The sequence below is a fragment of the Bos mutus genome, chromosome 6 (assembly GCF_027580195.1).
Source record: "Bos mutus isolate GX-2022 chromosome 6, NWIPB_WYAK_1.1, whole genome shotgun sequence".
NCBI lineage: Eukaryota > Metazoa > Chordata > Mammalia > Artiodactyla > Bovidae > Bos > Bos mutus.
In genome coordinates, this window is record NC_091622.1 from 89608431 (window position 1) to 89632287 (window position 23857).

General features: G+C 43.1%; 1 protein-coding gene across 1 annotated transcript in view; it reads left to right on the forward strand.

Annotated features, from left to right (window-relative positions):
- Positions 1-23857, forward strand: part of PARM1 (prostate androgen-regulated mucin-like protein 1) — a 136299-nt gene that overhangs the window by 81660 nt on the left and 30782 nt on the right. Inside the window, exon 2 of the mRNA XM_070372518.1 lies at positions 5485-6180. Within this exon, the coding sequence (XP_070228619.1) occupies positions 5485-6180 (696 nt within the window). The remainder of the gene's footprint in view (positions 1-5484; positions 6181-23857) is intronic.

Genomic DNA, 23857 nt, shown 5'->3' on the forward strand with positions numbered 1-23857 from the left:
ATTCAATTATCCATGTATCTATTCCTTTTCAGATTCTTTTCTGATATAGATTATTACAAAATATTGGGTATAGATCCCTGTGCTAATACGCCCTTGTTGGCACATTATTTTAACTTCTTGGCTTATTTTAACATGGGCTCCTCCTTGCTTACTCTGTAATGATAGTTGCTAGAGTGTATTCTATAGGCCTTTTTGAGGTCTTTCCGAGACTAGGCACAGAGTGGTGGTGGGGAATTCTAATTCTGAGCCTGTCTCTACATGATTTTCTTCAGGCAGCACTGCTCAACATCTCTTCTTAGATGGGTAAGGTCAATTACATCACTTCCTCTCCCCTGTCTGTTCCCTCATTTATCCAATGAGGGGTCATAATCATGTGTCACCTAGACCTTTTCTTCAGCACTAAAAATAGTTTTGAAATCCTGGGATACATCCTTGGCTGTCTGACTTAATCAATTTGATCTTCCTGTGAAAACAAAAGTCCTACATATGAGAAAGCAGAAATGTTGTTTTCTTAGACCGTCTCTGTGATTCTCAGTGTTGAAGCCAATGTGATAGCATTTGAAGATGGAGCTTTGGGGAAGTAATTAGGATTAGACGAAGATAGAGCTCTCATCATGGGATTAGTGTCCTTATAAGAAAAGACACCAGAGAGCTTTCTCCACACCTCCCAGCAGATACTGAGGAAGGGCCATGTGAAGACGCAGCTAGAAGGTTGCCGCTTACAAGCTCAGATGCAGCGCTCTTGCTAGAACCTGAACTGGTCTACAACCTAATCGGACTTCTCAGCCTCCCAACTGTGAGAAGTAAATTGCTATTGTTAAAGCCGCTTAGTCCATGATATTTTTGTTCTGGCAGCCTGAGCCAACTAGGACAGCAAGCATTCTCAGGGTAGTCATGGCACCTGAGCTTTGGATATCTTCAACCTGAAAGAAGACCCAGCCTCATGTACTCAGAGTCATATGGAATGTACCATCAAATTAGGCAAATCAGAGGCTTTAATGCCTTGTTTACGTGAAGATGACCAGTGTTGGCCCGCAACTTCTACACATTGTTGTTTGTTAGGGGTAAGAATCATCTGAACTAGACCATAAAATACTTGAAGTGCTAAGTAGGTAGTCATGGGAAATTAACATCCACCACATTCCTCTTTGGAAGCAGGAAGGGCAGGAGTTATGAAAGTATATTAGTCAGGGTTAAACAAGAAAATGGGTGTCTCCAGCCACCACACTTGGAACATGTCCTTTTCAGCACTATGATGATTGCCATAGTACAGCTCTTAGCTCCCCTGAAAATGACAGTGCAGCTGTCAGCCTGAACATCATATACTTTACTGGCATCTTGTGTGTTCTCATCCTTTCCAAACCAACTCAAAGGTCATCTCTTCTGTGACTTTTCTAAATGTCATTTGAAAATGACTTTGTACATTTTCGCATTCCACGGTCCCCATACCGTGGAATGGTATTCATCTTTCATCTATTCATCTTTCCTTTGGTCTCCCATTGCAACTTGCTTTTACTTCCATAATGTGCTGATCATATCATATTACACAGAGTCGGGTGTCCTTTCTGTCCTGCTAAATAGTGAATTCTCTGAAGACAAGGTCAGGGAATTAGAAACTACTCAATAAAAGCTTGAATGATTGAACGAAGTTGTGCTCCTTTGTATATAATAGATGACATTGCTCATTCATTGCAGATTTCTAAGACTGACTTAGCTGCCAGACAAAGTCTCTGTCTACCTCCATCTACATATCTATTATATGATACTAAATAGTAGTTAAATGTTGTCCATTTTTTTTGGCCTCAGAATCTTTAATGAGTCACCAGAGCTACGAGGATGCAGAGCCAGTAGGTTCTAAGGTCACATAGGAAGATTCAATGTTTTCATAATATTTGTTCCAAGTATTGTTTGGTCCCTGTTTCAAAGACCTCATGACCTGCATTCATCCTGAAATTGTTGAGACTTCACAGCTGCCAAAGTCCGCCACTGTAACGTGGACTAATTTGGGAGGTCTGTATACCTGTTTACTAAAAGAGTAACTCTCCTATAGTTTATGGTCTTCACCAACTCCTTTTAAATAAAATAAAACCAATTATTTTGACAACAATCAAAGTGTTCAATTCAACTTAAATATTGAGAAAACTGTGTTTTCGGGTTAGATTCTGCAGCACAACTTTCCATCAGCTACTGAGCCCGTCACACAGCTGAAGGCCTACATCCCTCTGCATCCCTCTTTTCTCCCTCCCTCTGTGCTAAAATCTAGCCCATGTTTTTTTCCTTATGCATCTTGATCATGTTTGACTGTTACCTAATGCTACCCCCAAGGACATCACCTCAGAGTTTAGAGAATTAAATAATTGCAGACCTAACAAGACATTAGGCTTCCCAGGTGGTGTAGTGGTGAAGAACCCGCCTGCCAATGCAGGAGATGTAAGAGATGAGGGTTCAATCCCCGGGTGAGGAAGATCCCCTGGAGGGGTCATGGTAACCCACTCCAGTATTCTTGCCTGGAAGAGCCTGGCAGGCTATAGCCCATGGAGTCACGAAGGGTCAGACACAACTGAGTGACTGAGCATGCACGCACTAACAAGACACCAGGCATCCATGTATGCGTGGCAGAGGACAGAGGCTGACATTTTCAGCAAGGTCCCTACCTTCAAATAACAGCAGGTAGGCAACTAGACCCAGGCAGCCATGGTGGATGTGGCCATACCCAGTGATGCATAGAAAGGAGTACAGAAATTTTGTGTATTTTTTAAATGAAGTTCTTAAGTTAGTTCATTTTTACACTCTCCTTCTTTACCTCCCTCCTTTTTTCCCTCCCTCCCTCCCTTATTTCTTTCCTTTCTCCTTCCCACAAGTACTTATTGAGCGGTTACAATGACCTAGGCACTCTTCTAGGCCTAGAGGAAACAACAGTGAGTAAGACCAGGTCCCCGCACCATCATGGAGCTTACCTTCTAGTGGAAGAGAGATATAATAGGCAGATAAATAATATGTAGTTTCAGGAAGAAACGATTTTATTTTATTAACTTTATGAAAAACAAAAAAGAGCAAAAGATGTGGTGGTTCCTCAAAACATTAAACATAGAATTACTATGTGTGGGGATTTAGCCACTAAGTCATGTCTAACTCTTGCAACCCCAAGGACTGTAACACACCAGACTCCTCTGTCCATAGGATTTGCCAGGCAAGAATATTGGAGTGAGTTGCCCTTTCCTTCTCCAGAGGATCTTCCCAACCCAGGGATCGAACCTGTGTCTCCTGCTTGACAGGTGAATTCTTTCAGATCAGATCAGATCAGTCGCTCAGTCGTGTCTGACTCTTTGCGACCCCATGAATTGCAGCACGCCAGGCCTCCCTGTCCATCACCAACTCCGGGAGTTCACTCAGACTCACGTCCATCAAGTCAGTGATGTCATCCAACCATCTCATCCTCTGTCTTCCCCTTCTCCTCTTGCCCCCAATCCCTCCCAGCATCAGAGTCTTTTCCAATGAGTCAACTCTTCACATGAGGTGGCATAGACCCCAAACAATTGAAAGCATAGTCCCAAACAGATATTTGTACACCTATGAGTGTACACTACTCACAATAACCAAAAGGTGGAAGCAGCCCAAGTGGCCATTGCTGGATGAATGAATAAACAAAAGGTGGTGTCTGCAATGGGATATTATTTAGCCTTCAGAAGGAAGGAAATTCTGGCATGCGCTATAACATGGATGAACTTTGATGATATTTTGCTAGTAAGTGAAATAAGCCAGAAACAAAAGGACAAGTATTGTATGATTCTATTTATATGAGGTACCTAAAGCAGTCAAATTCAAGAGATATAAAGTAAAATAGTGGTTTCCAGGGACTGGGGAAAGGGGAAAATAGAGAGTTATTTTTTCATGGGTACAGTTTGGGAAGATAAAAAAGTTCTGGAGATGGATGATGGTGATTGTTGAACAATAATGAAAATGTACTTGGGGCCAATGAACTATACACTTCAAAAATGGTTAAAACATTAAATGTATATTTTAACACAAAAAATTTTTTTAAACCTTGAAAAACATAAGCAAGGGGCTGAAATAGGAATGACTTTGGCTAGGACTGTCTGGGAAGATTCGTCTAAGGAGGAGGTTAACATTTGAATAGAGATTAACCAGAATGATGAGAACATGGAATGATGAAAGGGAATAGTTTTGGATTTTCTTCTAAGCATAACCTTGGAAGGGTTTTGATCAGCTTAAATCAGTTTGATTTATCACTTTAAAATATTACACTGGCTGCTATGTGAAAAGTAGACTGAAAGGAGGAAATCTGGAAGCTAGCAGACCAATTAAGAGATGGTGGCAGTTATGTAGACAAGTGACTGGTGGCTCAGGTGATGTTGAGATGATAAGGGAGGTGGCAGGGAGTGACTGGATTCAGATCTATTTTCTAGGTACAGTCATTATGATTTGCTGGTGGTTGGATGGAGGAGGGGCAGTGAGGGAAAGAGAGGCATTAAGGATGATATTTGGATTTTTAACTGAGTAACTGATCGAAAGGCCCTGCCATCCACTGAGATGGAAATGACCACGGGAAAAGCTTGTTGGGAAATGGTAAGGGGTGTGGAGGGGCAATTGAGAGATGTGCTACATAAAAAGTGAAATCATAAACTCAGTGTCTAGCATAGTACAAGTACATAGAAGCCATTTATTAAATACTTGAATAAATGAATGAAACTGAATGGGATAAATGGAGGTAGGGAAGACAGAAGAAAGGAAACTAATTCCAAAATTTTACAAAATATGAAAAAAAATGGCAAAACAACATGAAAATAAAGACCCCAGGCTCAAATTTGGGAGAACCAGGTCCTAGTCTCAGAAAATATTTCCAAACTTCAGATTCCTTCCTCTTCTCAGCTTTTAATCGGGGCCCTCCCCCTTTCCTCTTTCACAGGAAATGTGCTCACACCTTTATTCGCCTAAGAGGGCAAGCCCATAATCCTTGCATCCCTGTGCCAGGTTGCAGAGCTCAGAACCCTGAAGCAGGGAGCAACCAATCAGTGAGCACCCGTGGCAAGGAAGAGCCAATCAGTGAGCTCCACCAGCTTTGCCCTTCCCCAAACCCATCACATAGGCTGGGCATCCCTGCAGGCCTTGTGGAACAACCCCTTTAACAGTCCAGACAGATTCTCATAAAGTCACTTCAGCAGAGCGTCTCAGTATTTAAGGGCATGGCTTCAAGCAAGCACAGACAAGGCTAGTTCAGGCCATGTATTGGCTGAACTTGTGCATACTGACCCACTAATTGCTCCTGCTGAGCTTTCAGGCTGGTTCCTACTGATAGTCACCAAGGGAGGAGAGAGCAATTAGTGGGATGAAAATATTTTTAAAGTCACCTTCACAATTACAGAGGCACAGTGTAAAATGAGAAAGACCTGTGAAAATACTGTAACACAGCCTTGCCGTGCACTGTTTCACACATTAACCACTTTTGTCCTGGCTCTTCTACAGGGCTGAGGCTACAGAGCGTGTCTGCATCCATCCCCTCTACTGATTCTCTTCTGGCAGAGACCACCACACCGACAGCCATCTGGACCAGCTCTCCGCAAAGTCCTCCTGCCTCCCCTACCAGTGGCCCATCCAACAGCTCAGTCCTCCTAGATCCAACACCTGTCCCGACATCTCTATCCACAAAGAACATCTCCACAGAGCCCAGAGAAGAGCAGTCCACCAGCCCTGCCTCCAACTGGGAGGGCACAGACCCTTCACCAACAAGTGGTGGGGTCCACTTAACACCCACGCCTGAGGAACACAGCTCAGACACTCCAGAGGCTGGCGTGCCCACTACAGGATCACAGCCCCCTGCTGAGTCTCCCACACTCACCTCCCCTCAAGCGCCAGCCTCATCGCCCTTACCCCCGTCAACCTCACCACCTGAGGTTCCATCTGCCTCCATCAGCACCAGCCACAGCTCTGCTGAGACCAGCACCGAGCCCACAGGAGCCCCAACCACACCGGAGTCCCACACGGAGGAGCACAGCTCTACTCTCACACCTACTTCACATGCCTCGTCTGAGTCAGTGCCCACAGAGGCCACGCCTCAAGCAACTGTGCCCCCCAAAGTGACCTGTATACTGATAGACATGGAGACCACCACCACCTCCCCTGGGGTGATCATGCAAGAAGTGGAGCATGCGCTAAGTTCAGGTGAGTCTCTGGCTAGAATACGTGTCTTTGACAACACTGAGATACTAAGAATGCTGTTCAGTTAACCAGACACAATGGATTGAATTTGAATTTTGGAGTGCAACACCTGAGCTGAAGTTTAATTTGCAAGAATTTCCACACGTGCAAACTTTACTCTCAGTCCCTTAATAATTTCCCCATGATAGTTCATTAACTCTGGCCAGTCTATATGATTTGTCTTCACATATGTCACAGGCAATGTAAAGGAATGAGACTGGGTAAGCTAAGGGTTAACAGCTTACTGACTTTGGATGGAGTTTCCTAGGTTTCAATTCCAGCTCCTGACCTTGAGCAAGTCACTTCATCTCTTTGTGCCTTGTTTTTCCTCATCTGTAAAATTGGGATAAAGAAGACTCTATCATACATGGTTCTTATGGAGATTAAATGAAATGACATATATAAGTGCTTAGAATAGTTCCTGGCAGGGAGAAAAGTACTCAGGAAATGTCAGTTGTTATTATGATTGTGCTCGATGTTTTAATGCCGTATTTACCTCATGAAAACAGTCAAAGAAAGTAGAGCGGGGGTGGAGAGAATGCTTGTTATTTCAAGTCACTGATATATTTCATGAGAAAGACAGTAAATTCTATGAAACATCACATTTGTTTTTATTCTTCCAGCCACTCATAAAGTTGGTATTAGTTTTATCTTGATTTTGCAATCTTGGAAATTATGACAGAGATTTAGGGTCTTTTCTGAGGTCACATGCATCTGACATTGAAGTGAAATCTGTACCCTTTGGGGTATTGGGCAGGAAAAGGCCTTAGTGGGAACACTTAGCTTCTTGATTAAGAAACAGTGAATTAAGAACAGCCAGAAGGTGAAAGAGAAAATGAAGCTTTAGCTCCTTGCCTTGGTCATCCTGCCAGGGACATAGACTCAGAGGGGAATATTTGTGATTGACTGAGCCAAACAGGACCAGCTAGGGTCAAAGAAACGGTTGTGACTGAGGAGAAATTAACATCTTCTAACAAACAATGAACAACCACTGTGAATGGAAATCTTGGTAAACAGTGAAGCTGGGGAGAAACAGAACTAAGATTGACAAGACATAACTTCTCATAGAAGAGCTCATAGTTTACTAAGGGAAAAAGTCCAGAAGACTTGCAAATTCTTATTTCAAAGGTCCAGCATATACCAGTGAGAGTCCCACCAAGAGTTAGAGATATTAATATAATCAAACTGGAATAAAGGAATGAATTACAGAGTTACAGCTGGGGCATAAGAAAGGGGATCGTAATTGCAGAGCTGTCATAAGTCAGGCCTTGGAGGAGAGAAGGGTAAACCAGAACCCAGAAGGCGAATCCTGTAGAATAGACCACCTCAGGAGGGGCACTGACTCGGGCGAGGGACAAGGCTAACTCAAGGTTAACTTCTGGAAGTGAAGGGGATCAATGCTCTGCCCTCTCTCTCCCCTTGCCCTCTGATATACAGCCAGATGCCAAGGATGAGAAGCCTACTGTGGTCCATATAGTTCAGCCTCCTGGAGGGCGGGTCAGAGAGCAAAGTGGAGAAAGGTGGAGAGTGGATCTGGAAAGGCGAAAGGAGGAACTCACAGTTCAAAAATTGCTTCCTCTGTCCCCATTATCATCCTATTTGTACTGCAGCTAGCACTTGGCACATTGCATTTAGATGTGTCCTTTCAAGAATTCATCTGCCAATGCAGGAGACATAAGAGATGTGGGTTCAATCCCTGGGTCAGGAAGATCCCCTGGAGAAGGAAATGGCAACCACTCCAGTATTCTTGCCTGGAGAATCCCATGGACAGAGGAGCCTGGAAGGCTATAGTCCATGGGGTCTCCAAGAGCCGAACTGAAGTGACTTAGCATGCATGCACATTTCTGTCTTGCTCTCTGCCACATCCCCACTTTCTGTCTCATGCTTTCCATGCTCTTCACTGCCATGAACATTTCAAGCCTGGACTTGGTATCTGGATCAGAATGGGTGTTGACTCAGTCCCTAACAAAGGTGCCATCCAAGGACAGGCTTGCAACCTGTGGTCCTGTCTCTTCTCTTTCTTAATTCAGACCTCATCACCTCCAGCATGGCATTGCATCTTCAGTTTTCTAACTAGTCTCCCATTCTCCACTCTCCACTCTCTCCTGTTCTGCCCTCTTCAGGGTACCATGGATGTAACGGACCAATATTCTGAGCACCTACTCTGAGCCTGGCATGCAAGAATTTCCCTAATCTGACACAACCTACTACTTTATTCAAGTCCGTCTTTTTTATAGGGAAGATTATCTAAGACAGACCTGTTCCACTGTTCTGGCTTGTATTTTAGGTCATGTGTCTTGATTTCCTCAACTCACAGACAACAAGGCTCAGATCAGATCAGATCAGATCAGTCACTCAGTCGTGTCCAACTCTTTGCGACCCCATGAATCACAGCACGACAGACCTCCCTGTCCATCACCAACTCCCGGAGTTCACTCAGACTCATGTCCATCGAGTCAGTGATGCCATCCAGCCATCTCATCCTCTGTTGTCCCCTTCTCCTCTTGCCCCCAATCCCTCCCAGCATCAGAGTCTTTTCCAATGAGTCAACTCTTCGCATGAGGTGGCCAAAGTACTGGAGTCTCAGCTTTAGCATCATTCCTTCCAAAGAAATCCCAGGGCTGATCTCCTTCAGAATGGACTGGTTGGATCTCCTTGCAGTCCAAGGGACTCTCAAGAGTCTTCTCCAACACCACAGTTCAAAAGCATCAATTCTTCAGCGCTCAGCCTTCTTCACAGTCCAACTCTCACATCCATACATGACCACAGGAAAAACCATAGCCTTGACTAGACAAACCTTTGTTGGCAAAGTAATGTCTCTGCTTTTGAATATGCTATCTAGGTTGGTCATAACTTTCCTTCCAAGGAGTAAGCATCTTTTAATTTCATGGCTGCAGTCACCATCTGCAGTGATTTTGGAGCCCCCAAAAATAAAGTCTGACACTGTTTCCACTGTTTCCCCATCTATTTCCCATGAAGTGATGGGACCAGATGCCATAATCTTCGTTTTCTGAATGTTGAGCTTTAAGCCAACTTTTTCACTCTCCTCTTTCACCTTCATCAAGAGGCTTTTTAGTTCCTCTTCACTTTCTGCCATAAGGGTGGTGTCATCTGCATATCTGAGGTTATTGATGTTTCTCCCAGCAATCTTGATTCCAGCTTGTGTTTCTTCCAGCCCAGCGTTTCTCATGATGTACTCTGCATATAAGTTAAATAAGCAGGGTGACAATATACAGCCTTGATGTACTCCTTTTCCTATTTGGAACCAGTCTGTTGTTCCATGTCCAGTTCTAACTGTTGCTTCCTGACCTGCATACAGGTTTCTCAAGAGGCAGGTCAGGTGGTCTGGTATTCCCATCTCTTTCAGAATTTTCCACAGTTTATTGTGATCCACACAGTCAAAGGCTTTGCCATAGTCAATAAAGCAGAAATAGATGTTTTTCTGGAACTCTCTTGCTTTTTCTATGATCCAGTTTTCTATGATCCAGTGGATGTTGGCAATTTGATCTCTGGTTCCTCTGCCTTTTCTAAAACCAGCTTGAACATCAGGAAGTTCACGGTTCACATATTGTTGAAGCCTGGCTTGGAGAATTTTGAGCATTACTTTACTAGCGTGTGAGATGAGTGCAATTGTGCGGTAGTTTGACCATTCTTTGGCATTGCCTTTCTTTGGGATTGGAATGAAAACTGACCTTTTCCAGTCCTGTGGCCACTGCTAAGTTTTCCAAATTTGCTGGCATATTGTGCAGCACTTTCACAGCATCATCTTTCAGGATTTGGAATAGCTCAACTGGAATTCTATCACCTCCACTAGCTTTGTTCGTAGTGATGCTTTCCAAGGCCCACTTGACTACACATTCCAGGATGTCTGGCTCTAGGCCAGTGATCACACCATCGTGATTATCTGGGTCGTGAAGATCTTTTTTTACAGTTCTTCTGTGTATTCTTGCCATCTCTTCCTAATATCTTCTGCTTCTGTTAGGTCCATACCATTTCTGTCCTTTATCGAGCCCATCTTTGCATGAAATGTTCCTTTGGTATCTCTGATTTTCTTGAAGAGATCTCTAGTCTTTCCCATTCTGTTGTTTTCCTCTATTTCTTTGCATTGATCACTGAAGAAGGCTTTCTTATCTCTTCTTGCTCTTCTTTGGAACTCTGCATCCAGATGTTTATATCTTTCCTTTTCTCCTTTGCTTTTCACTTCTCTTCTTTTCACAGCTATTTGTAAAGCCTCCCCAGACAGCCATTTTGCATTCTTGCATTTCTTTTCCATGGGGATGGTCTTGATCCCCGTCTCCTGTACAATGTCATGAACCTCCGTCCATAGTTCATCAGGCACTCTATCTATCAGATCTAATCTCTTAAATCTATTTCTCACTTCCACTGTATAATCATAAGGGATTTGATTTAGATCATATCTGAATGGTCTAGTGGTTTTCCCTACTTTCTTCAATTTAAGTCTGAATTTGGCAATAAGGAGCTCATGGTCTGAGCCACAGTCAGCTCCTGGTCTTGTTTTTGCTGACTGTATAGAGCTTCTCCATCTTTGGCTGCAAAGAATATAATCAATCTGATTTCGATGTTGACCATCTGGTGATGTCCATGTGTAGAGTCTTCTCTTGTGTTGTTGGAAGAGGGTGTTTGTTATGACCAGTGCATTTTCTTGGCAAAACTCTATTAGTCTTTGCCCTGCTTCATTCTGTATTCCAAAGCCAAATTTGCCTGTTACTCCAGGGGTTTCTTGACTTCCTACTTTTGCATTCCAGTCCCCTATAATGAAAAGGACATGTTTTTTGGGTGTTAGTTCTAAAAGGTCTTGTAGGTCTTCATAGAACCTTTCAACTTCAGCTTCTTCAGCGTTACTGGTTGGTGCATAGACTTGGATTACTGTGATATTGAATGGTTTGCCTTGGAAACGAACAGAGATCATTCTGTCGTTTTTGAGATTGCATCCAACAAGCCTAAGAGACAAAAAAATCAGTAACAGAGCTGGGTCATGCCCCAGAAAGTTATAGTTTTAGGGAATATGGTCCCCAGTAGGAACTGCAGAGTGAATGAATGAAGGAATGATTGAATGACTGGAGGAGAGGTGTGGCAGGTGAGAGGAAAATCCCTGAGGACGGTGAGTATACATTTCCTAGACCCAAGGGGGTTTATCCCTTATGACCTATTAAATCAAAGAATATTTATCTTGCATCCACCAGGACCCTATGCTTGATGCAAAGAAGCACGAATAAGTAGAAGACCTGTCCTCTGAGATTTTATAGCTTTGTAGTTGTTCAGTCACCAAGTCGTGTCTGACTCTTTGTGACTCCATGGACTGCAGCACACCAGGCTTCCCTGTCTTCACTATTTCCCAGAGTTTGTTCAGACTCATGTCCACTGAGTCGATAATGCCATCCAACCATCTCATCTTCTGTTGCCCCCTTCTCTTCCTGCCCTCATTCTTTCCCAGCACCAGAGTCTTTTCCATTACATCAGCTCTTTGCATCAGGTGGCCAAAGTATTGGCGCTTCAGCTTCAGCATCAGTCCTTCCAATGAATATTCAAGGTTGATTTCCTTTAGGATTGACTGGTTTTATAGTTTAAGTTAAAAGAACGAGCACAAGTAACACTTAACACCACTCCTTTGTTTCTTTTTTTTTTTTTAATATAATGCCATTTATTTAGAGCACCTTTCATCTGAAGTGTGGTTAATTATCCTTATTTTATTTACTCCAGTGCAGGAAGCACAATGAGGCTAAGTGACTGCATTTCAGACTCGTTTGTTGACTTTGAGGGCTACTCCATTTCTTCTAAGGGATCCTTGCCCACAGTAATAGATATAAATGGTCATCTAACTTAAATTCTCCCATCTCCATTCATTTTAGTTCACTGATTCCTAAAATGTCGATATTCGCTCTTGCTGTCTCCTGTTTGACCACTTCCAGTTTACCTTGATTCATGGACCTAACATTCCAGGTTCCTATGCAATACTGTTCTTTTACAGCATCAGACTTTACTTTCACCACCAGACACATGCACAGCTGGGCATCATTTCCTCTTTGGTTTAGCCTCTTCTTTCCTTCTGGAGCTGTTTCTCCATTCTTCTCCTTATTGGACACCTACTGACCTGGGGTTCTCATCTTCCAGTGTCGTATCTTTTTGCTTTTTCATACTGTTGTATACTGTTCATGAGTTGTAGGAGAGGAAGGGAATTGGGACCCAAGGAGAAGACAGGGCAGGGTAGACTGAGGTGCACACACCTGGGTTCCGCAGCTGCAAGCACAGAATTTGCTCTCGTCGAGGTCTCCAGTCCCCTCCACATTGCCACCTCTGGGGGTTAATTCTCAGTCCTGGTATAACCCAGCCTAGCACCGGACATGGATGGCCACTGCCCTTTCTGAAGCACTGTTTCCACTTGCCCTCCGAGACGCCGCTCTCTTTGTTCGTCACCTACCTGGCCGGCTGCTGCTTCCCGGTGCCTGTGGCCTTACTTCGCCCCCTCACCTTTCCACACTGGATCACCCCCAGGCCAACACTGCCTTCCTATCCCCCCCAGCCTCTCCACACTCCTTTTCTCCCCACACTCCCCACACTATGACCTCATCCTGCCTCCTGACTGAAATGCCATCCACATGCTGATAACCCAGAGATGTGAAATTCTATCCCTGTTTTCTTTCGATGAACTAAAGACATGTCAACACCCAGCTGTCGATGAACTCATAGTCTCCACTTGGGTGGCTCTTGGGTGGCTCAGATGTCATGTGGATCAGGTGAGCTGCTGATTTTCTCACCCCTCCGTGTGCTCCTCTCTCAGAAACCACGGACTAATCCTAGACTCTTTTCTCACAGACGCTGCATCCGGTCTTTCAGAATTTCCCCTCACACTGCTGTCCTCTCTCACAGGTGGACTTGAACACCCTGTAACTGATCTCTGCTCCCCACATCTTCACCAGAGAGATGCTTTTCAAGACCCAGGACAGATCCTGTCCTCCTTAGCTTTAACACTCTGTTTCCTTGTGCTTTACTTTCATGCTTTTACTTTTATATTGGAGTATGGTTGATTAACAGTGCTGTGGTCGATTCAGGTGCACAGCAGAGTGACTCAGCCACACATATACATGTATCCATTCTCCCCCAAACGCCCTCCCATCCAGGCTGTCACATGACATCAAGCAGAGTTCCCTGTGCTATACAATAGGTACTTACTGCTTATAGCAGTGTGTACATGCCCATCCCAAGCTCCCTAACTATCCCTTCCCCCTACCCTTCCCGGTTGGTAACCATAAATCCATTCTCTAAGTCTGTGAGTCTGTGTCTGTTTTGTAAATAAACTCATTTGTATCATATATTTTTAGATTCTGCATATAAGGGAAGTCATACAATATTTTTCCTTCTCTGACTTCACTCAGTGTGACAATGTCTAGGTCCGTCCATATTGATGCGAATGGCATTATTTCATTCTTTGGGCTTCCGTGGTGGCTTAGATGGTAAAGAACTACCTGGAGTGCAGGAGACCTGGGTTCGATCCTTGGGTCAGGAAGATCCCCTGGAGAAGGGAATGGCAACCCACTTCAGTATTCTTGCCTGAAGAATTCCATGGACAGAGGAGCCTGGCAGGCTACAGTCCGTGGGGTCACAAAGAGTCGGACACAACTAACAAACACACATACAAAATTCCATAGTACAGATGTAACATATCTTCTTTATCCATTCCTCTGTCAATGGACATTTAGGTTGTTTCATGCTTTGGCTATCGTAAACAGTACTGCAATGAACATGGCGGTGCATGTATCCTTTCAGACCATGTTTTCCACAGATATATGATCAAGAGTGGGACTGCAGGGTCTTATGGTAGCACTATATTTAGCTTTCTAAGGAACCTTCATACTGTTCTCCATAGTGGCTGTGCCTACATTCCATGTTGCTGGGGATGCACTTTTAAATCAGAGTAAAACCCGAGGTCTGTATCACGTCTGCAGTGATCAAAACGCCCTGAACCTGCCCTGTCTCTCTGCCTTCACCTGCTTCCGCTTTCATCAGCAAGTACACCAGCAATCTTACCGCTTCTTGAACAAATTGCAGACACTATTGCCCCGGGGCCTTTGCACTTACATGTTCCCGTCAAGTCTTTAAAGGCTCCCTCCTTTTCATCAGGAAGGACTTTGTTTAGCTGTCCTCTGCTCAAGAGGCAGATACCTCTTGATACCTCATACCCTGTCTGGAATAGTCATCCCATCAACATGGATCCCTTTACCCTACTTGCCTTTTGATCACTTACCACTTTCTGACATTATCTCATTTATTTAGTGAGTAGGTGTCTGTTTTCTGCCACCAGACTATCAGCTTATGAAAACAAGGATGTTGTTCACAAAGAGGAACATCCCCAACCACTATAAACGAGTCAATCAGCCAGTACCAGAGAAGCAATTTAATCTCTCTGAGCCTTGGTCTTCTCATCAATAAATGGAATAAACATAGTCTCCAAGTGATGAGGTTATTTAAAAGTTTAGTTGAGACAAGAAATATACAGCATAGTGGCTGTTGAGCCATGGCTCAGCTGATGCCTGTGCTTGTTATTTTACTATTATTTACCACTATCAACAGCATGATTATTGTTATTATTCTGCTGTTGTGATTACTATTATCATTGTTACTGTCTTCATCATAATGAAGGATGATATTATCTTCAACAAAGTCTTATTGAACTTTCACTGGGAATCAGGCCTCTGGCTAGGCAGTGGGAATTTGGTGGTGAATGAAACAGTCACCCACCTTGTGGAGTTTACAGTGTTGTATGTACATAGCATGGCAGGTAGCCTAAGTCTGGTTGATCCTAGGATGTGTGGAGGAAGACACTGCCAAAGAAGAGGAAGGAAGATTTTAGGACCACTGTAGCAGGATGAGACAACTGACTTTACTTGATGAGCCACTGATGGTCACCAAAGGCTTTGGATCAGGGGAAGAAACTGTTGAGCATTATACTTTAAGAGTCCTCTCCCACTATTGGTGGGAATGCAAACTAGTACAGCCACTATGGAGAACAGTGTGGAGATTCCTTAAAAAACTGGAAATAGAACTGCCATACAACCCAGCAATCCCACTGTTGGGCATACACACCAAGGAAACCAGAATCGAAACAGACACATGTACCCCAGTGTTCACTGAAGCACTGTTTATAATAGCCAGGACATGGAAGCAACCTAGATGTCCATCAGCAGACGAATGGATAAGAAAGCTGTGGTACATATATACAATGGAGTATTACTCAGCCATTAAAAAGAATACATTTGAATCAGTTCTAATGAGGTGGATGAAACTGGAGCCTATTATACAGAGTGAAGTAAGCCAGAAAGAAAAACACCAATACAGTATACTAACGCATATATATGGATTTTAGAAAGATGGTAATGATAACCCTGTATGCAAGACAGCAAAAGAGACACAGATGTATAGAACAGTCTTTTGGACTCTGTGGGAGAGGGCGAGGGTGAGATGATTTGGGAGAATGGCATTGAAACATGTATAGTATCATATGTGAAACGGATCGCCAGTCCAGGTTCCTGCACCCATGATACAGGATGCTCGGGGCTGGTGCACTGGGATGACCCAGAGGGATGGTATGGGGAGGGAGGTGGGAGGAGGCTCCAGGATGGGGAACACGTGTGCACCCGTGGCAGATTCATGTCAATGTATGGCAAAACCAATACAATATTGTAAAGTAATTAGCCTCCAATTAAAATAAATAAATTAAAAAAAAAAGTATCCAACTGGTAGGAGTACATATATGTAAATTGCAGGGAGTTCAGGACTGGAAACTTGTAGACCAGTTTATACCTGGGTTCTGGTTTGCCATTGACACTGACATACTATATTACTCACTACTCTGGCTTTAAGGGCTCTTCACTATAAAGTGAATACAAGAGAGACAGTCTTTCAGGGGTTGTGTATGTGTATGTGTGTGGGTTTTGGGGGGTTTTTTTTGGCTTACCATACCATGAAAATTGTTTATTAGAATCATCCTAAGCAGAGGAAATGAGATTCACATTCATATGAAGTTTACTGAGAATTTGCATATTTCAAAAATGGGCTAGTGATTCACACAGATTATCTTCAGAACATTCAGAATCTTCATCTTATCTTCAGAACATTCCAGTGAAGTGAGCTGGATGGTATCTGTTCCTTTTTTTTCAAGATTTGTTTGTTTATTTGTTGGCATGGTTGGTCTTTGTTGTTGCACACAGGCTTTTCTAGTGGCACAAGCGGGGGCTACTCTCTGGTTGCCGTGCTAGGGCTTCTCACTGCAGTGGCTTCTCTTGTTGGGAAGCACGGGCTCTAGAGCACCGGTTCAGTAGCTGTGGCGCACAGGCCTTGTTGCTCCACCACATGTGGGATCTTCCCAGACCAGGAATCAAACCGGTGTCCCTTGCATTGCAAAGAGGATTCTTAACCACTAGACCACCAGGGAAGCCTGGTATCTGTTCTATACGTGATTAAATTGGCCAGAGAGGTTAAATGACTTAAGTTTTGACTTGAGTGACTTAGCCAGGATTCAAATTAATTCTTCTGAGGGACCCTAAGTCTTCCTTCCACCATACCCATCCTACTTGAATTCATAGAAATGAAAAGGTTGTAAGGATCCATGGCCTCCAGACCTGCTGTGAAAATGAGCCACATGAGATGTCAAATGCCCGGTGCCGCCAGCTGGGCCTGAGGGGCAGGGCTGCCAGATGGGAGGAGAAGCCCATGGCAGCTGCAGCCATCCCAAAGCAGCTGTGCAGACAGAACAAGTTTTCAGTTTTGTCTTTCAGTTTTTGTTTGGCTTTTGAAGGAAAAGAGAGACGTGGTGTGTTGTGTATGGGTCATCTTGTGTTACTAAATCAGAGTTCTTCAAGGGTGAAGACTGGGCCTGCGATAAGTTTGTGATGTCCTGAACTAGATTGAGTGGTGCCATGCAAAAGCTTGAGAGGCAAACTGATATCGCACACAAAATTATACTCAAATCAGCCCTAATTCCTGCAAATGCAAAATTTCAAATTATACTCACTGTGCTTGTTGCAGACTGGATCTTCTCTTTTGTCTGTAAAATCCAGGTGGCCACTGGTCTTAGTCCGTCCTACGCTTTCCATTACAAAGAGAAGGACTCCTAAATGTGAAACCTTTGAACTTTAAATTGCTAATCTGACTCTGTATCTATTAATTACAAACTGTGCTAATAAATACCGTGAAAGAAAGGGCACCAGGCAGGCACAGATATCTAATCCTCTCTGCATCTATACCTATGCAGGAGTTTCAGCTGTCAAAACACCTCCTTATTCCAGGCTAACTCTTAGGATGAAAACAGATTTGAAAAACGAATTAACTCCTAGAAAAGGGGGAAGAATCATTTTTAAAGTATACATAGAAAAATTCTAGGCATAAAAAAATATATCTTATAGTAAGTTAATGACCAGTATATTTAGATGATATATTCAAAATATATAAGGGAGGGATGATGATTTAACAAACAAACATAAAATAATGTTAAACATTTATTGATCAGATTCTTTCAGACTGCTCAGAATGCATCAGGGAACAATAATCCTAAAAAAGTATTGTATCTACCTTAGGCTCAGTTTTACAAATATTAAATCATGGTACATGCCCAGGCCTGGTGAATGGCACCAACATATTTTACTTCAATCCTCCATCACCGAATCCTGTTGGTTTGAACTCTTAATAGGTCCCAAGTTCATCCACTTCTCTCACTCTCATTTCCATGTCAAAGCTCCCGTAATCCCCCTGTGATAGCCCCTGACTGGTCCATTCATGTCCTCTCCTGCACCAATCTACCATCTTGCTGGTTCTCCACACAGAAGCCAGAATGATAATTAAACACAAATCTGATCAAAACATGTATAAACTCACTATTACCAACATCCCAGCCCCTCTGGGGGCATCCACTGCTCTTAGGATGAAATCTACAAGCCCACAGAGCCCCAGCAGGGGTAGGGCTCTGCCCACGAAGCCTGCATCATCTCAACGCCTACCCCTCCATCTCTCCATCTCCCATGCCACCTCTCTCCTGGTTCCATGTACCTGTGACTCTCCCTCTTGTCACAGGGCCTTTCTTAGCCTGGATGCTTCTACCTGGAACCTTCCCACAACATGTCATCACTTCACCCAGTGAATTCCAATTCACTCCTCAGGTCTAGGCTCAAACATCACCTGTTCAGGAAGTCTCTGCTGGGGCCCCCAGTCCAGCTCTGGACTATCACAAATTCAGTTGTTACAAACTCACAATTCAGTTCTTTGCAGTGTGCTTATACATTTATTTGTGTGGCTCTTTGTTCACAGCTTACACTGCTTTTTCAGGTACATGATGGGATGGGTGTTGTCTATTTGGGCTTACAAATATATCCCCAGCACCTAATAGTGTCTGGCTCAGAGCAGATGCACAATAAATGTTTGATGAATGAGTAAATGAATGGCTTTTAATGACTAAATACCAAGCTTTAGACAATAAAGATGTATATTCACCTCACCTCATAAGTTCTAAACTTTGAATTGAAAATGAAGAGAAATTAAACATTTTTACGTTATCTTAATCTGTTTTGTCTACTACGACAAAAATACCATAAACTGGGTGATTTAACCACAAATATTTATTTCTCACAGTTCTAGAGGCTAGGAAGTTCAAGATCAAAGCACCAGCATTCCTAGTTCAGAGCTGGTGACTTACTGCTGTGTTATCCCACGGTAAAAGGGGTAAGGGCACTCTCTGAGGTCTGTTTCATAAGGACACTAATCCCTTTCATGAGGGTTCAACCCTCATGACATAAGAACCTCCCAAAGGCCTCGCCTCTTAATACCATCACATTGCAGGTTAGGACTGTAACATATAAATTTGGAGGGTACATATAAATTTTGGGATCCTGAAGACCTGAGCACACCCCTCTAATACACCATCATCATTGTTGTTCCATCACTAAGTCACGTTCGACTCTGGCCCCATGAACTGTACCCCACCAAGCTCCTCTGTCCTCCACTATATCCCAGAGTTTTCTCAGATTCATGTCCATTGAGTCAGTGATGGTATCTAACCATTTCATCTTATGCTGTCCCCTTCTCTTTTTTCCTTCAATCTTTCCCAGCATCAGGGTCTTTTCCAATGAGTTGGCTCTTCGCATCAGGTGGCCAAAGTATTGAAGCTTCAGCTTAACATCAGTCCTTCCAATGAATAGTCAGAGTCAATTTCCTTTAGGATTGACTGGTTTGATCTTCCTACAGTCCAAGGGACTCTCAAAAGTCTTCTCTACACACAATTCAAAAGCGTCAGTTCTTCAGTGCTCAGCCTTCTTTTTGCTCCAACTCTCACATCTGTACATAACTACTGGAAAAACCACAACTTTGACTATATGGACCTTTGTTGGCAAAGTGATGTCTCTGCTTTTTAATACATTGTCTAGGTTTGTCATATATTTTCTTGGTCTCCAAAATCACTGTGGAAGGTGACTGCAGCCATGAAATTAAAAGACACTTGCTCCTTGGAAGGAAAGCTATGACCATCATTTTAGACGTCTGAAGGGCTGTCTACCGCCTTATGGGATTCTACCCACCCCATTCCTACCATGCTTCTCTTTTCCCATCATGCTGGCTCCTGTCTTTGGTCCCTGTGGACTGCAAGGCTAACAAGAGTATGAACTGGTATAAGCCCTCACTCACATTTTTTTCTTTTGTACCCAATTCTTTACACTTAAGCTAAACCCCTAAGCTTGCTAACACTCATACACTCCCATAAGGAGCTCCAACTGTCAGATAATATTTTAGATTTAAAAATATTCTGAATTCTACTACTTTTATTTCTCCTTTGGTTTACTTTTAATTTTTATTTTTTTAACCCCCAAAACATTTTGTATTGGGGTACAATCAATTAACAGTGTGGGAGTTTTAGGTGAACAGCAAAGGGACTCAGTCATACGTATACATGTATCCATTCTCCTCCCAACCCCCCTCCCATCCAGGCTACCACATAACATTGAGCAGAGTTCCATGGTCTATACAATAGGTCTTTGTTGGTTATCCATTTTAAATATAGCACCGTGTACATGACCTTCCCAAAGTCCCTAACTATCCCTTCCCTTCCCTGCCTCCAGCATCCTTTGTTTACTTTTGCTACCTAAATCTTAATCTGGCTTTAAAATATTTACAAAACATCCTTTGAAAAATCTATGGCAAGATAATAAAATCAGCTAGTTACCACTGATGTTATCTAGTAGCAATGTAACCCCATCATATTATTTTAATTGTCTCAGTACCACCTTTCATTACATTTGGAAAGTTTGCTCCATGGAACACTTTCTTTCTTTCTGCTTCAAATATGTTCATCAGTCACATGTGACTAAATGACTAAGTGATTTTGGAAATGCTTCACTGAGGACATGGGATTTAGCTTATAAGCACAGCTGATATCATAAATGAATCTATGGCTTGTTGGCTCATTGGGAAAACTTGTTGGAATATACCTGATTCCACATCCAGACTGAACTCTTACTGTAATCTTCTGAATCAAAGGAGCATGTTTTTTGGTTACAGAATGCTAACAGGAACGTGAGACTGGGACGACCCAGAGGGGTGGTGTGGGGAGGGAGGAGGGAGGAGGGTTCAGGATGGGGAACACATGTATGCCTGTGGCAGATTCATTTTGATATTTGGCAAAACTAATACAATTATGTAAAGTTTAAAAATAAAAATTTAGATCAGCACTAATCCACTGTCTTCATCAGAAAACGTTCTACAACTCCCACCCTGGTGTGTTGAGTCAGGAATATTGCATTCGGAGAACACATGATGGATGCTAAGTTGACATTGTCCTCAGCATGCCTTGCTTCTCAGGTCCTGGGAAAGAAAAATACTGGCCAGCAAGAGACAGTATTTTATTCTACAGTATCTTGCTTTTGTCATCAGACCCACAGCCTTCAGGGATAGAACGCAAGCTCCAAACCCTAAGGTGAACTTAGGTTAAAGTCATAAATCTCAGTACATCCATGGAAATGGGCCATCAGAAACATTTTGCCATACTTTTGTTTGGTGAAACTATGAGGTCATTTCCTAGCCAAGCTCTAGAAGGGTAAAAATGTTACCCATAGTACAAACTTTGGCATCAGACTGCCTGGTTCAGCTCTCACCAATGCCATTGACTAAATGGAAGACCTGAAGTTTATTCATCACTGAGTATCACGTTTTCTCATCTATACAATGAAGGTATAATAGCACTCACCTTATAGGATTCTTTTTAGGATTAAATGAGACAAGTATACGAAGAGTCTCATACATAGTTAACACGAAATCAGTGTTAGCTATTATTATTATTACAGTTGGGGGTCTTATTCTCAGTGTGGATACCAACAAGAATTTGACTCTTCTAGACTTTGACTTTTTTTTAACTTGAAAAAATAAAATGTTTGTAAAAACACCTCGAGATTCCCCAAGAGGATTATTACTATAAATATTAGGTAGTCAAGATCCATTTAAGCACCTGTTTATAACACAGTTCAGAAAAGGATAATCCACAAAGTGTGAAAGAGAAAAGTAACCATGTTCACACTGGAAATTAGTAGTTCTTTCATGAAACTTGGGAAATCCAAAGTAAAGAGGTAAAGAGTACAAACAACTAGAGATTTCTAGCTGGGAGAAGATAAATCATGGAGAAGAAAGGACACAGAAGCTGAGCTTGAAGGATTTTTTCCCAGGCTCCACTTCCACCGGATGGTGGAGGATTAAGACCTAGAGCATGCCTTCTTTGCTTAACTGGCATCAAAGTTTGCAAATTACTTTCTTGGCAGCCTGAATCTGGGAGAAATTAAAACTTGGTAAAATACAATCTCCAAAAGCAGGTTCCTACCTGGCTTTAGTGATTAATTACATGGAGGCAAAGCTAAATTAACTAATGGTTCCAGAGAGATCCTCAAGTTCTTGGGCTGCAGTAACTATACTGATGTCACTGCCCTTGGTCAAGGTGTTGAGACAGGTGACCTGAAACTGACTCTCTGCTTCCCAGCCAAGAGTCATTTTTCCATGACAGACTGGCATACTATTTGGCAAACAGGGTTAGAGCTCTGTCTTGGGCCCTGAGAAGCTCCTCCCTTCCTTCTTGATGCATCCTTGGAACCAAGAAAATGTCAGTATGGAAAGTCTTATTTGCCAAGGCTAGGGAGTCTCAAAGGGATCTGAGCCTTCACCTGCAGACTAGATGAATCTCAAAAAGGGCATATACAAATTTTCTGGCTTATTTTTCTCTTCAGTATTGTTTTATCTGGAGAAGGAAATGGCAACCCACTCCAGTATTCTTGCGTGCAGAATCTCATGGACAGAGGAGCCGGGCAGGCTACCGTCCATGGGTCGCAAGAGTCAGACACGACTGAGTGACTACACCACTACCACCATTGTTTCATCTGTGGTCATGTCTCATTTTCATCGCTGGAATGCTAAAGAGATAGAACAACCAAAACGTTTTTCAGTTTTCATGGAGATAAATGACACCTGCATCACATGATTTGCCCCTCTACGTGGGGCATCTGTAAAAGGGTGACTTCAGAGAGGAGATCCTCAACTTGGCCCCTAAGTTGAAAGTCAGAGGCCACAGCTGACTTCTCAGCCTGCCTGCTGCCTTGCAGCTAGTGGTCCCCAGATGGAAAACTCCCAGGTTTTCAGGGCGCCCAGTATCTCTTTGATACTCTCAAGGCTAATTGCATTAAAGATAGCAGATAGCAGATAGCAGAGAGATATCAGGATCTATTTACCTCTTTCTAACATGACCCCTCAGTAGAAATATCTTGGTCCTTCAGTCAAGAAACTTGATGACCCAACATGATACAGCTCACCTGCTCACACTACAGATCAGAATTTTCACAAGAGAAGAAGGAAACTTCTCCTCATCCACGACAAACAATAAAGGGGACTCTCTGATCTTTTTTTTAAAATGAATCTCCAGAAATCTCTCCCATCCCAGTCCCTCAAAGATGACTCAGAGCCGAGATCCCCATCATGTCAAGGTGTGGTCCTCTCAGCCCAGTAGAAGCTATAATTCAGCTCCAGCTGAATTATCTTTAGTAAATCAAGCTTGGGGCTGGTGCACTGGGACGACCCAGAGGGATGGTATGGGGAGGGAGGAGGGAGGAGGGTTCAGGATGGGGAACACATGTATACCTGTGGCGGATTCATTTTGATATTTGGCAAAACTAATACAATATTTTAAAGTTTAAAAATAAAATAAAATTAAAAAAAATAAAAGAGTAATGATAGGCTTATAAAAGGCTTCCCATGTGGTGCTAGTGGTAAAGAATCTGCCCGCCAATGTAGGAGATGTAAGAGATGCGGGTTCAATCCCTGGCTCAGGAAGATCTCCTGGAGGAGGGCATGACAACCCACTCCAGTATTCTTGCCTGGAGAATCCCCATGAACAGAGGAGCCTGGCAGGCTACAATCTATAGCATTGCAGAGTCAGACATGACTGAGGAACTTAGGCAGGCTTATAAAACCAGGCACTGAGAATCTGTCCTGCAGGAGAGAACGAGAAGCAGAGACTGACATGTTTAGGGATAGACGTCAGGGCTTAGTTCCTGGCTCCAGGGTTGTTAATGGGTAAGAGACGCCCAGAGACTGAGACCTTTGTACCGTA